This window comes from Stegodyphus dumicola, chromosome 5, assembly GCF_044657685.1.
Source record: "Stegodyphus dumicola isolate Sdum_Otavi_A_Nest chromosome 5, ASM4465768v1".
Classification (NCBI taxonomy): domain Eukaryota; kingdom Metazoa; phylum Arthropoda; class Arachnida; order Araneae; family Eresidae; genus Stegodyphus; species Stegodyphus dumicola.
In genome coordinates, this window is record NC_140772.1 from 140,277,920 (window position 1) to 140,293,346 (window position 15,427).

At 32.4% G+C, this 15,427-nt stretch overlaps 1 protein-coding gene across 10 annotated transcripts in view; it reads right to left on the reverse strand.

The window, feature by feature from the left end:
• The window catches only part of LOC118185243 (metaxin-2-like), an 81,423-nt gene that overhangs the window by 45,818 nt on the left and 20,178 nt on the right, over positions 1 to 15,427 (reverse strand). For 6 of the 10 annotated variants that reach the window (XR_015041253.1, XM_035355080.2, XM_085817127.1 and 3 more), the window contains exons 2-5: positions 12,936 to 12,983; positions 9,571 to 9,690; positions 8,865 to 8,941; positions 2,198 to 2,290 (exon numbers count right to left, since the gene is read on the reverse strand). Coding sequence is in view for 9 of the 10 variants with exons in the window: in XM_035355080.2 (XP_035210971.2) it covers positions 2,198 to 2,290; positions 8,865 to 8,941; positions 9,571 to 9,690; positions 12,936 to 12,983 (338 nt within the window). In the remaining variant the exon portion in view is untranslated. Of the gene's footprint in view, positions 1 to 2,197; positions 2,291 to 8,864; positions 8,942 to 9,570; positions 9,691 to 12,935; positions 12,984 to 14,275; positions 14,371 to 15,427 lie in introns of those variants that run through there. The other 4 variants (XM_035355085.2, XM_085817126.1, XM_035355079.2 and 1 more) reach the window with 3 other exon arrangements.

Consider the following 15,427-nt stretch of genomic DNA (forward strand, 5'->3'; position numbering starts at 1 on the left):
TAATTATTTCAAGCCTTTTATTTACTTAACACCAAATATTTTGTCAAAATTTTAAAAATTTGCATTTATTTGGGGGAGGAGAGGGGTTATTTATTGGTAGAATGTAACATTTACAGAAAACGGTACTCTTCTGTAACCAGATTCAGAAAGGTATATATGTAAGAATGTGTACATGCATGAATGTATATATATGTGTGTGTGCATACACATACAGTGTCTCACAAAAGTGATGGGACACTTGTGCTTTACGAAAGGAAACTGTAGTAAAATAAATTAAAAAAATATGTAAAAATTTTTGTGGGTGTGTTTCATACATAAATTTAGTAACAATTATTACATAACATACATTTTCTCAAAATATTAAAATAGTAATTTAATAAAAATACAATTGCTTAGAATGGAGCAAAAAATGGCTCACATAAGTGATGGGACACTTACTTTTCCATCAAATATTTATCCAAAAATTTTACTTCTTAAAATGTTTTAATATTTTGTTGGATTTCCTTTTACTTTTAAAACGTGATTTAATCGTCTTGGGATGAATTCGACTAATTTTTTTGTGATTTCTGGAGTGATTTTACCCCATTCTTCTCGAAGCAATGATTTTAATTGTTGTTTTGAAGAAATGGTGTGTTTGCGAATTCTTGATTCCAATTCTTGCCAAATATTCTCTATGGGATTTAAGTCTGGAGATTGTGGTGGCGTTTTTATTATTTCAGGACAGTTATACAGCAACCAGAGTCTAACGTTCAAAGCAGTGTGCTTGGGGTCATTGTCCTTGTAGAATTTAAAATAATTATGAAGGGTCGATTTTCGTGCTGAAGATTTCAAATTTTGATTTAAAATGTCAATATACTTGTACTGATTCATTATACTGTTAATAAAAACAAGATTACCAACTCCAGCGGACGACATACACCCTCATACCATAACTCCTCCTCCACCATGTTTTACTGTTGGCACCAAGTTCTGTTTGCGAAATTCTTTCCTGGATTTTCTCTACACCAAGATTCTACTGTCAGAACCAAATATATTAAATTTACTCTCATCAGCAAATACAATTTCATTCCAGTAATCAAAGTTCTTATTTATGTTGGATTTTGCGAAAGCCAGTCTGAGTTTTCTATTCTTTTCACTTACAAAGAATTTTTTCCTGGTTGCTCTACCGTGATATCCAGCAGATCGAATTACTCTTCTAATAGTCTCAGGATTAACAATTATTCCATATAATGCTTGTAAATCAGCAGCAACTTTAGGAGCACTCATTCTTCGTTTTTTTTTTAATATTTTGAACAATATTTCGCTTTATTCCATTGGACAGCTTTGATGGTCGGCCAGGTCTTCTTTTATCCTGAGTCATATGATTCTTTTTATATTGTTTAATGATATTGAAAACTGTTGAATGACTCATGTTAACTGTTTCAGCAGTTTCTCTAATTGATTTTTCACGTTCAATATGCAAATTAATAACTAATTTTCGAATTTCAGGCAAAGTTTCTTTTCGTTTAGCATTCATGGCTGCACAGAGCTAAAAACACAAAAATTCCAAAACAAAGTGGAGAGAAAGACTGCAGACGATTTTATAAATTATTGCTAATTGCTTTTGAGTAAAAATAAAAACCAAAAAAAAATATTTTTATTGTAGTACGTAGTAGTATCTAATGGTGTCCCATCACTTATGTGAGCCATTTTTTGCTCCGTTCTAAACAATTGTATTTTTATTAAATTATTAATATTTTTATTAATATATAATTATTAAATAATTATTTTAATATTTTGAGAAAATGTATGTTATGTAATAATTGCTACTAAATTTAAGTATGAAACACACCCACAAAAAATTTTTACATATTTTTTAATTTATTTTATTACAGTTTCCTTTTGTAAAGCACAAGTGTCCCATCACTTTTGTGAGACACTGTACATATATATGCAAAGAATATACAGATGTATACATGAGCACCTACATTTATAAATATATGCATATACATTTACATTTCTGAAACCAGTCCTGATAGCACAAGAATACCAAGAAAACAATGCATAAGGATGTTTAAATTTTCTTTTATCTAGTGGAGACAGACTCTAGTGTTGGCTCTGATAATAATTTATTTTCACTAAATGGTGTACCATAATTATTTTGATGCATTAGTAAACTCCAAGCCTGTTATTAGCACATAAAAAAAATAAAACTTACTTCAGCATTACGCAAGACAATATTTACAAGAGAAATATAAGCTTTCATATCTGCTATTCCAGCATGATCAAGATGTGCACTTAGATTAATGCCCTAGGAAAGAAAGAAAATAATTAAAAGATATGGTCTAGAAAACAAAAATTTTTTAAATCATTAAATTTCATTATTTTTAAATAAAAAATTTCAGAAATATCATGCACAAAATGCAGCTTAAAAAGAATCCAAATATTTCTTTGAAAATACACTGTAGTTCAAATCATCTGGATTCAAATTAGCAGACATGGTACTTCCATATTCTGCTACTGACTGCTTTTAACAGTGTCATCAAACAATGCATGTATCAGCAACAATGGAGAGGTCTAATGTCATAACGCACTCATAAGAAACTCGCTTCGGTTTTATGCACCAGTTACCTTCAGTAAATCTAAACTTTTTTAATTGAATTGAATCTTTGTCAATATCGCATAAAACACAATAGAATAAATGCACTCTTTAAAATTCACGATAATTATTTACCACAGCAACAGTCGGGCACTAGGTTCACTTAACAGCATAACATTTCATTCATTTTATAACTCAGAATACACAAAAAATATATAATCTGAAGAATTATCTAATCATTGCCACATGTTCCATTTCACAGACGATTCAGCGCCGCTTACCTAATGTGCATGCGCTACTCGTAAACATTCTTCTCTGTCCAAGACAGACTGGCGACAATATTTGTTGCTAATACAAAACATTTATTTCCTCGAATTTCATTAGAGATGTATTTCTCATTCAACTAATTCAGTTCTCACTTTGCAGCAAGGCAGAAATACATAAAACTCAAAATATCTTCATTAGAAATTGAAAGATATAACAAAACATAAAGCACCAAATACAGTTAAAACGATTTTTACAATTAAAATTGGAGTTTCCGTGCAAAAACAAGCAATTCAGTCAGCAGGAAAGAAGGCAGATTTTCCGGTGCACAAAACTGAAAGTTTACTTTTGGTCATATTCGGCAAAGTTCTATTGTTGTGAACCATTAGGAGACTTACCTGAAGTTTTGTGACTGCTTCTTATTGCAAATTAAACTCACATCAGTTCATTGTGGGTATGGTTCTTCAGTTCATATCCAGATGTATAAGTGTTAACATATTTTGGGGAACTTTTGATATTCTGGGAAGTGAAAATGTCGTTTGAAAAGAGAAGAAAACAAACTAATGTGACAATGGAAATGAAATAAGATGCCTTAAAGAGACTGGACAAAGGGAAAAGTGTAAACAAAATACCATGGATTTAGGTGTTGGATGCACTACTTTGATAGGGTGGAAAAAGGGAAGAGGTCCGAAATCGAGTCTTGGTGTGTTGAAAAGAGCATGTACGGATAGTTTAAAGGAAAGAAAAAGTATGAAAGGTGGTGAATACGAAAAAGTGAGTGAGGTGCTTTATTTGTGGTTCAGGCAGCAAAGGGAAAAGTGAACAGCCATTTCAAGAGATCAATTTTACAAGGGAAAGCCCTAAAATTTTATGATGAATTTCAAGAAGGAGAACCTGGCTTTACTGCTAGTGCTGGATCATTCAGAAAATGAATTTCATGAAAGCAAAGAAGAGACAGAAAATCGTGAAATAGTTGACTTCAGAAAATTCCAGGCTGAGAAGAAGTTACTTATGGTGATGTTGAAGAATGAATGGGACAAGATGAAAATTGTGAAATTTTAAGACATGCAGAAATAGTTGCCCTCGTGAAAGACAATGTGGATAAAAATGAAGATGAATCATAAAACAAAGAGATTGAAGACAACAAAAAAGCTAAAATGATGACCCATAGTGAAGAACTGAGCAAAGAGCATCTGGTATGAACATATTGTTCTTTCGTCGCCTACGGGATGAAGTTGCATGATGACGGAATGAGTGTGAGAGACAATCTACCATCACATGATATTTTTCTACCAAGAACTACTAATAATTTTTCTTCATTTTTGCAAAATTAAGGAAGTTTTTTTACTCATTATCTTACAGAATTTTTTCTTTTTATGACTTCTATTGTGCTAGAACTTGACATAAAAAATTCAACAATAATTTAACTGTATGCTGTACTTTTCTGTGTCTGATATTGTGCTACAAATGTCTAATGTAATTTACAGTTCTGAAAAACCCACCCCTAATTCCGTAAAACTTGACTTTTCGGAAACTCGACAGTCTCTTAGTCTACATCATGTCGAGTTTGCGGGACTCTACTGTATATATAAATAGAGAGATTGATAGATAGAGAGATAGATAACTGCTATTACGAAACTTAACTCATTTATTATTTCCTGATATTTATAGACACTGAAGATATATTTTGAGCATGTAGAAGTAAAATATGTAAGCTTTTTACCTACTCCCAACATACAGCAAGCCGTACCCCAATAAAATCGTATTCTATGCATCTAATAATATGGTCAAGGACTGACACAGTAAGAAACCCAAGTCATTAAGCCTAATAATTCTGAAGGTGTAAGCATATTAATTCTTATTGTTAAGCACTGCATTAGTTATGCAAAATATAACATTTATGAGTAATTATCACTCGCATCTGGGTTAAATGAATTAATGATTTCCTTTAAAAAAGAGCCCCAGAATCATTATAAATATAAATGTTCCTTCTGATGAATTTATAATAAATAAGTAGATTAATATGCAACAGAAAATTAAGGCATTGAAGATATTTTAGATGACTTGATAACTGCCTTAAACAGAAAAGTAATATGTATGGATTATATATGAATCAGATAGTTCTGTAATCAATAAATTTGAAGATTTAAAAACACTTAGTTGCCAACTTCCTTACTTTCCATGGCAAGTTGAATGAATGGTTTTCATTCATATATTTTTCATGCAGCAAATATGGACAATAAAAAACTTTATAATAATAAAATTTCTAGATATCTGAAAATATTTGTAACAGATAATGCATTAAAAATCAAGTGATCATTTCTAGTTACAATCAGGTTTCCAGATTGTCGTATTTGTTAAACAAAAGACATTTTTCTAATATAAGAATTATTGTCATTACTTAACAAGAAAATTTTTGGGTACTTTTCCATTTCGCCAGCGCAAATCTCCCCAAGCAGACTTTATTGGCGACAATATACAGTATACACATAAAAAATGTTAACTAATGTTAATTCTAAGAATTTTTATTTTGAAAGCATAAACATTTTAATATGGTTTTAAATTTTGTAAAAAGGCAATAAATAAAGACAATAAATTTTTAAGAAGACATTAATTTAAGAATCTACTATGCTTTCATAGTTCAAAATCCTGATTCACCGGTTCTTGTCACATGACCCCAAGTGATCTCATTTCTACTCGTAAACTACGCTACAAGAATCTAATTCTCTCAGTAATTATCTACTTTAATTTCAAGTTAAATCTTAATTTGGAATACAAGTTTAAATGAAAGAATTATTTCAATTCGTACAAATAGCTTACTCAGAAGTTATGTGAAACCGCAGTGCTTTATTTCGCTAGAGCAATCTCATTATAATTGATGAATTTAACACTTGATCTCGCCTTTGGGTGAGTGGTGCGACTGCATTCTAATTGACTTAATTACCACGAATTGTCTTAGGGTATAAAATTTAACTATCTTGTAAAAATGTTATGTAATTATATACCAGCATTGAAAGAAACAATCAATCTGATAAGAAATGGCTGTGACTTGTTTTGAAACTGAGGCGTAAAAGGTTACCAGCAAAGATATTAAGTTTGGAATCAGTTGTACCATTATTGGCGACTTTATCATTTGCACCGGCAAAACGGAAAAGTACCACTTTTTGCCATACTCAGTTTAAAGGTAGAAAATCCTATGCAAATTCTTAGTATTGCAATATAAGAACATGTCTCATTGTTAGAAAAGTTGGGATTTAAAACTGATTTTACAAGTATTCATTTTTGTTACATAGTGTTTAGTATTCAATGAAAAGCAAACGGTTTAATGTGTACCTGACAGAAAAGTCTCATTAATGAGAAAACTTCTTATCATAAATTTTTAAACGCAGAAGTTTCTTTAAAATATTTCTAGAGCATCAAGATACCTCAGGATGGTTTTCCATATTCATAAAAATTTATTGGTAATAGTCAATAACTGAAATTCTAACCATTTTCCCAACCCATCTACACATAGATAATTTCTGATCCCATTTTCAATTCTTATATATAACCAGTTGCTTTTTTTTTTCACTGCAGTTATTCTTAATATTTTCCCCTTTCATTGTAAACAGCACTGTGATAACTACCAGCATGTTCTAAAAAATTCTAAATTCCCTTTTTCTGTTTGTAGTATTTGCTTTTTATTTAGCTAAAGATGAGGAAAGCAATTGTGTCAGAATCCTGAAAAGTGCTTCTGCTAAAATGAAATCTATGCCAATTATCACTGGTTTCCCACAGTCAACATCTGTAGCTATTTAAATTAGTTTTGATTTCAACATCACCATTTCCACGAGATTGCACCAGATCTTGAGAAACATGGCAAACAATTTACTAAAACTTGACAGCACATCTCAAATTTTATGTCATAGATATGATGATAATAACTTTGGTAGGGACTTATATGAACTCCTGTTCATAAAGATTAGATAATAAATGTCAGCACTATTGTTGCAACCAAGATACAGTTTTGCATATGAGAACAGATTCCATCTATCACTCTTCCACAAATATTAAATTATTTGTGTGGCTGGAAGTTCAAACAATTATGAGGCAAAGCATTTTTATAACAGAATATAATTTTTTATACAGGGTGTTTCATAGATTATGGGACAAACTTAGAGGGGTGGTGGAGCGTACTAAAACATGCATTTTTTGTATAGGAATAGGGTCTAAAGTGAAAAGTACAGCAAGAACGCAAAAAAAAAAAAAAAAAAAACGACACGAGAGGAAAATACAGTATTCACAATAAATGTTCAAAAAAGGGAACACTAACAGTAAAAGGAACTACAGCTGTGATTGGCTGGCACTGCAGCGGTAGAGGGCGGTAGTGAGCTGAATAAACCATGATCCGATGCATCAGAGGATCATTCGCAACTCTGATGTCGAGTGTGATGGGCGAGTTTACGCACAAGGAAAAAGCTGACATGAATCTCATGTACGGTGCTGCTAATGGAAACGGCAGAGCAGCTCTACGGTTGTACCATTAACGGTTTTCCAACAGGTGTATGCCAAAGCACACAATGTTCGAGAGGTTGCATAGGTCTCTGTGTGAAAACCATTTGAAGCCACCTCTGACACTAGAAGTAGAAGAAGTGCACGACAACCTCGCATTGAAGAATCCATCTTGAACATTGTGCATGAATCACCTCAGACAAGTACAAGAGCTATTGCACGTCGTCTACAGCTAAGTCATTCCACCGTTTGGAGAGTATTGCATGAAAAAGGTTTGCACCCATACCATTTACAGAAAGTCCAAGCCTTGCAAGAGACAGATTACCCTTTTCGAGTTCATTTCTGTCATTGGTTCTTGCAGCAGTGTGCGGCGCAGGCGGATTTCCCATGAGATTTGCTATTCACGGATGAGGCAACTTTCTCACAGGACGGCATCTTCAATAGCCACAACATGCACGTCTGGGCAACTCATAATCCACACTGCACACATCCACATGCATTCCAAACCCTCTTCTCCATGAATGTGTGAGAGGGGATTGTTAACGACTACCTCATAGACCCATACCTCTTACCTGCATGTACAAACGGCTTAAAAAATGTTATCATATTTTTCTACAAAAGATGCTACCAGCTGCAGGATGTTCCGGCTGTCATTCGTGATCGCATGTGGTTCCAGCATGATGGTGCACCAGCCCATAACCACGTGTGGGTCTGCAATTACTTGGATGGCCACCCCGTTTGCCAGATTTATTCAGCTTGGATTTTTTTTATGGGGCCATCTGAAGAGCATAATTTACGAGACTCCCGTTGACTCACTAGAGGATCTCGTTGCATGACTATCCATTGCGGCTGCAAGCGTGCGCGAAATTCCTGTCATTTTTCAAAATGTTCGTCAATCCCTTCTGCAACGTTACCAAGCATGTATTACTGCTGGTGGTCGCAATTTTGAACATTTATTGTGAATACTGCATTGCTACAAAGAAGCACTTTGCGCTGATTTTGTACATAAACGCATTTTCCTCTTGTTGTTTTTTTGTGTTCCAGCCTAACCCATCTACATTCCTATAAAAAAATGCATGTTTTAGTATGCTCCATCACCCCTCCAAGTTTGTCCCATGATCTGTGAAACACCCTGTATATAAGTGAAATTTATTTTTAAAAATTGACTTCAGGAATGCAATTAGTATTATCAATAAAAAGCCTATAAGCAGAAAACACAAATGAGAAAATAATACAGGATCAATGAAAGTACTGGGTTTCATATATAATGAATATAACACAAAAAATATAAATGCTCAATAATCATGGATTTATAAATATATATTCAATTTTAGATTAAATTACGACACTCAACATATTATCAATACCATTTAAAAGCAGAACTTTCACTGTTTTTACACCACCTATCAAACAGAGATGATGCTAAGCGCTCTCTAAATATTTGCTCCAAATTTAGTATAAAAATAAAGCTTAAAAGCTAAATATAATACAACTCAAATTACATTCACCATAACAGAAAATAATTTCTTACCTTTGAATGTACAAAATTAATAATAGGCTCAACATCAGCAACTACAAATGTCCCACATCTAATAAATGGAACACTGCCTGCAACAAAACAGAGATTGAAGATATGTAAACTCTTTTGGAAACATTTTAACGTTACGCATGTACTATAGTTATTTTTTATACCAAATTTTTCAGAGCTGCATGATACAAAAAGTAAATGCTTGCAACAACTTCTTGGATTACAGACAATAGTGACTTTAAGGGAAGGTACGGTGATTACCCACAGTGCCCAGTGCAGAGACACTGTGTGTGTAACACCAAGATTTATTGAGCACACCAATAAATACCACTTCAGATTAGTTTACTACTTTTGTTGATTTAGTTTTATTCTTATTTCATACTGATTTTGGATAACCTTTCACTTTATCACTACAACTACTGATGCTACAAAGCTTTCATGTGACAATATTAAAAAAAAAAAAAAAAAAAAAAAAAGGAAGGTTTAATTTTTTTTTAATGTATAAAATTATCAATATAAGTGATAATAATTACTAAAATACATGATTATCTGAAGTTGGGTATCAAAATTTTTAATATTAGCTTGCTTTCATGTGGAGCCAGCAGATTTAATGAATGTAAATTAAATCTGTTTTATAGAGAACATTACATTGCATATTAATGTCAAAATTAGCTAAAAACAGTTCAACCAATGAAAAGTGCTATCATACCAGAAGGAGACATGCTCTCAGCATTAGTTCGCATTTCAACTTGGAAGTTCAGTTTACACATTCTTAAAAAGGCTTTTACACTTAAACAGGCTGCATTATCTGGTAAAAGAATTTGTTCAACTGGAACAAAAGAAATTACATAATTATAAACACAGTCAAAGAAATTTATGATTCATTTCCAGTTTAAGATATACTTAACAATTTTTTAAAAAAATTTTAAACAATCAAAATTCTATCCCCAAATGAACATCTATTACCTATATACTGTTTTTTTAGTATATTCCTATTATATCCTATATTTTACTTACTATATTTGCTACTGACCATCTATAATTGCTGATCATAGCTAATGAAACTTCTTTATTATAATTTTTCTCAACTAAATTTCATACCAATAACAAAAATCACCAGCTGCTACTAAATAAAGTCAATCAAACCTAGTTTTTAAGGATTTACTAATTTTAAATAGTAGTTAATACAGCCTCAGATTTTATGAATAATATATGGTTTCAAAGCCAATTAAATAAACAATTAACTCCATGCACTAAAATGATTAAAGAATGTAATAATTTCAGGATACTTTCTGATTATTTGCTTCCCCATCGAAAAGTCGCTAACTTGTTGATGACTTTGGACAGCTTTCGCGAACTGCTGACTTTGAAGAAATTTTTTTTTTTTTTTTTTGGTATCTTTACATTTATCTCAATGACGATCTATTTCAAACAAGAGATGCACACTTCTCTATTTTGTACTGTTGTTATCATGTACACAGCAACCTGTATCTGATTAAAAAAAAAAAAAAAAGACAGAGGATTGCCCTAACCAAGGTGGTTAGACTACATGGTGATGATGTTTCTGCTATCGCAGTACGAGGAGAGTGAAGCTGAAGGAAGCAAATAAGCCACGCCACATAAGGGTAGGAAAATGCTGTTCGGATGTTTTCGTATTTACTACCTGAAGATAAGAGAGAACTAAAAGGTACTGAATTGTTACAAGGAAATAATGTCTACATTTACAGATTTCATTCCTGTGTAAAAGAATGTTTTTAAACATACATAAATAAGTAGAATAATTGAAATGTGTGTTTAAAAAACCGTCAATAAAGATTTTGAGTATTTTCTAGGAGTAACGAGCATGAAAAAACATACACAGTTCTCAGATTTTTCTTCGCATAACAATAATAAATGTTATTCTTATAATTAATTCAGCTGTGAAAGAAAAACGGTAAGTAAACTGGGGGGGGGAGTTAGTTCTTCATGCAAAAGAAAAATGTCATGCAAAAGTCAAATTTATGGTGCAATTTTTAAAAATAAGAATGCAGAATTTAAATACTTTTTTTATCATTGTTCAGTCAAGTTAAAGTTTTTTATTTCAAAATATAAGTAGTATTTATAACATGGAAAATCAGAGAATTATATACATTTAGAGCAACTAAAGTATAATCAATTTATGGTTTAAATACTTAGTTACTATTTTTTTGTTCACAATACTTTTACTGATAGCATGAATTAGATAATGTAGAAATTATCACAATTATATAATGGAGAAATAAAATGAAATGACGTAAAGAATCAGTGGTCTTTATTTATATCTGACATTAATGAAACTGGGCGTGGTTAGCTTCTGCTTCACTGGCTAAAGAGCACATCTATCTTTCTAAGCCGCGACTACTAAGGGCATGCTTTACCCCTTTTGACTTCACTTGGACAGGGTGTAGAGCATCTCCATGTATTCTAACATCCTTGGCCCTAACACAGCATCAAAGTACTAAAATGAGAAGGAAGAAAGAGGTCATGCAATGCCTTTAAGTAGGCTACATTACTCTCTCTCTGTGCTAAAAGTTAGGTCCGAGATTTTGTAAACAAAGAAGATAACAAAAACTACCTTATGGAAACCACTGTTATACTGAAATTCCCATAGGAGGGATTATAATCTGCAGTATTATTAGCAAAAATACCTAGAGACAAGAAAAGGTGATGATGCTAAATGCATTCTTGGGTTGCCCCATAAATATTTTTTAGTAACATGGTGAGTTTCTGCATAAATATTTTTGGGTAACATGGTGAGTTTCTGCATAAATATTTTTGGGTAACATGGTGAGTTTCTGCATAAATATTTTTGGGTAACATGGTGCATTAACTCATCAAAACTTCTGGGCTTTTTTTATGGGGATGTGAATAATCAGAAATTATCTCGAAGAGTTCAGCAGATGATGCCTAATATTTTATATATAAAAGACAACTAAAAAGCATTAAAAATTATGTCTACATGAAAAAAAAAAAAAATAGTGGTAGAACACGGATTAAGCAATTGTTTTTAGATTGGCTAGACTGCAAACATTTGGAAGAAACAGCTTATAATATGCATTTATAAGGTCTTGCAATGGCACAAATCATATATTTCAATGTTATTAATAGAATTATTTTCACCCGTTATTACACCAAAAAGCATGTAAATATTATATTTCAAACTTACAATTATAAATAATCTAACATTCTTTTGATTCCTGCCCACCAGCAGCTGAGTGGCAAAGTTGCTGAACACTAGTAGTTTGACTTGGGTTCAATCCAAGCAGACAGGCTGGTTACATGGATTTTTTATGGCTTTATCCATTGTAAATTTGATGTAGCCAAATAAAAGAACTTTTGATTTCTATAGCATTTGATGTTAAGAAATAGAATAAAATTTTGTAATTATTATAAATTACATAGTTTATAACTTTTAGGTTAAAATTTAGTACTTATCAAATGGTCAGCTAACCTAATAGCTGATCTAAATTCTCAGTATCAGGATGAGTTATGCCCTAGACTAGAAATGCAGAACTTTCAAAGCTAATAAATAACAGTAACTGAAAGTTTATTTGAACCACAGAGTGCGTTTAAACTATTGTACCATGAAAAATTAAAAAATTTTCCAATTTGCAAACACATATACTGACTTACAGCTGTTAATTCTCGATTCTAACTGTTCAATCAATCTGTCGCCTGAAACTTCAATCTCTTGAAGTTAAACTTCTATTTAACCCTAAAAATATGGTTTTAAATTTACAGCTTCCAAACAATAATAAGCATTTTTTCCGAGATAAAACTAATTTTCCTAGGGGTCAGCATAAGAATCACAGTATTTAATCTTATTCTTGCACAGCAATTATTTTCATAATCTTCTGAATTAGATTAATGATTATTTTAAAACCAAGAAATTGAATGAATGATAGGTTAAAAACATTAATATAATTGTCACAAATTATCAAACATATTTTTAACTCATTTACAAATGAAACTTTTTAAAAAGAATTTTTTGCTCACAAACTGAATCAATTTAACTAACCAATGTTTGAAAAATAAAAGAATAAATGAAATATTTACCTTCAAAAGGTTGATATAGTTTAACATCTTCAGGCCAAGGTTCAACTCCTAAAATATTAATAAACTGTTAAAACCAGCATAACAGTTATAAGCAAACATTTAATTAATTCTATTTTTAAATCTAGATACTGAACAGTTTTTAATATGCTTGCAAAAAAATCTATAGAATTAAGGCCCTTATAAAAATAACTTAACAAAATGGATTGAGATCTTTCACACATCATAAAAAATCATACACAAAAAAATCTATAGAATTAAGGCCCTTATAAAAATAACTTAACAAAATGGATTGAGATCTTTCACACATCATACAAAATAATAATTATTATACTATCATTTTAAATTTTAGAAAAAAAACTCTTGGCAACAATACTGTATAGCTTATTATAAAATAATAAAAGAAAAACTGTGAATGTTAAAATCTGATAGCCTTATTAAACATTAAAGTTGGAATTATAATTTTTATAGTCATACCAAACATTCTAGGCTGAATTATCCTAACTTTGTTAATCCAACATTGTAATTTACCCAACATACTATGAAAACCTTATAACATCTTGTACATTTGAGTAACATAAACTAACTAGACATAAGAACTCCTTATTAACTCAATTTAAAATTCACAGATGGCACCGACTCGTGCTTTCAAATGACAACACTTTTGGCTTCACTCAAAAAGGTAACAAGTAACTTTAAATCAAATGAAGTTAAGTTTTTCCTAACAGCTTCACATGTTACTTAATATGCAGGCTGGCTTTGACTCGCAAAAGTCGGGGTAAACAAGCCTAGTGGTAAGAAGAGCTCAGTGTTACAGAAATCTAATCCCTAGTAAATCAAAGATAGGAATGTGACATTCAGTCAGGTAGAACACATTCTAAATTTACCTTCCAAAGCCTTCCCTTTAATACTTACTTCTTTCTACCTCATTTGAAACTCTTCTAAATTTACCTTCTAAAGCCTTCCCTTAAATACTTAGTTCTTTCTGCCTCATTTGAACACACATGCATTAACTCATTTATATTCTGGCAAGAAAGTGTGAGTTGAAAGCAAGAGCGATAGGAAAGGTTGCTTCAAAATAAAATTAACTGTTCAGTAAATTAAATAAATTCTCACAACCTGTATTCATGTTAGAAATAAACATTGTTATTAACAGTAGTATTAGTAATATATATATACACACATGTACATTATGCACAAATAGTGTGCAAAATTAAGAGAATTTACCCATTATGTTGAATTTCAGCAAAACTAATGGATAGATTTTAATGAAATTTGGTATTACATTTATAACACAGAAAAAGATGTATCATTCAAAAGTCATTTTATGTATGCATGATTACCAGCAAAGGTCATAGTGCAGGGATGTCTAAAATCCATGCTGTGATATTGAGCTGAAAATGAGTCTAAGCATCCCCTCTCACAGCCAGACAGGTCATGCAGTGATTGCATACTGGACAAGAAGCAGTCGATCCCACTCCTGCAGAAGGTAGTTTTCAACTCGAGGATGGTCCTCAGAGGGGGACAAATCAGACGTGCTGCATAGGGTTAAGGTCAGGAGATCTGGCTGGCCAATCCATGCAGCAAACATCCTCACTTTCCAGGTAATCATCAACTTGCTGAGCCCAATGTGGATGAGCCTTGTCGGTAATTAATAGGAACCCAGGACCAGCTGCATGCCTAAAAAGTCAAGCATAGGGCTCTAAGATTGCTTCTCTATACCTCACAGCAGTCAGGAAGTATTTATCAAACATATGCAGAAATGTGCAGCCTTCCAACATAAGGCCTGCCAAAACCACTACACCTCCACCACTATAATGATCCCTTTCCCTGATGAGGAAGGGATGGTATTGTGTACTAGTTTCTCTGCAGGTACAGGTAAACCGAGAATCAGTGTCCAGGCTGAATCTTAACTCATCTGCAAAAAGCATGGTATATGACTGAAATCTAGTCACAGCATATGTTGTCTACACCATGTTAAATGTGCTCTCTTGTATGCCACAGTGAGCTGGATGTAAACAGCCTGTCTTCTTGCATACATCCCTATCTCACTTTGGAGCAACCGCTGAACTTTGGAGCAACTGCTGAACATGAAACTCGGGTTCCAGTGGCAGCATACAGCTCATGTGGAAGCTGTGAAGCTGTAGCAGTCCTGTGCTGCCACGCTGAAAGCATCAAATAAGGATCCTCATTCATTGTTGCATATATTGGTTGATTTTGTTCAGGTCTTTTTGATATGGATCTAGTGTCCTGAAACTGTTTCTACAAATACAGATGACACTTGACATTCTGCTTGTGACTGTCCAGCTTCCTATCTCTGATGCAGACAATTCTTCATCTCATTCTGTCTTTCATAGGTTAGTGGCTACTCATTTTACTAAACACCTTATAAAATTGATCCAACTCTTGTGAAAAACGCAGTAAATGTCATGAAAGAATATGAACACACAAATAGCCAAAAACCTCTTGTGTACTTATATCCCCACCACAATCAC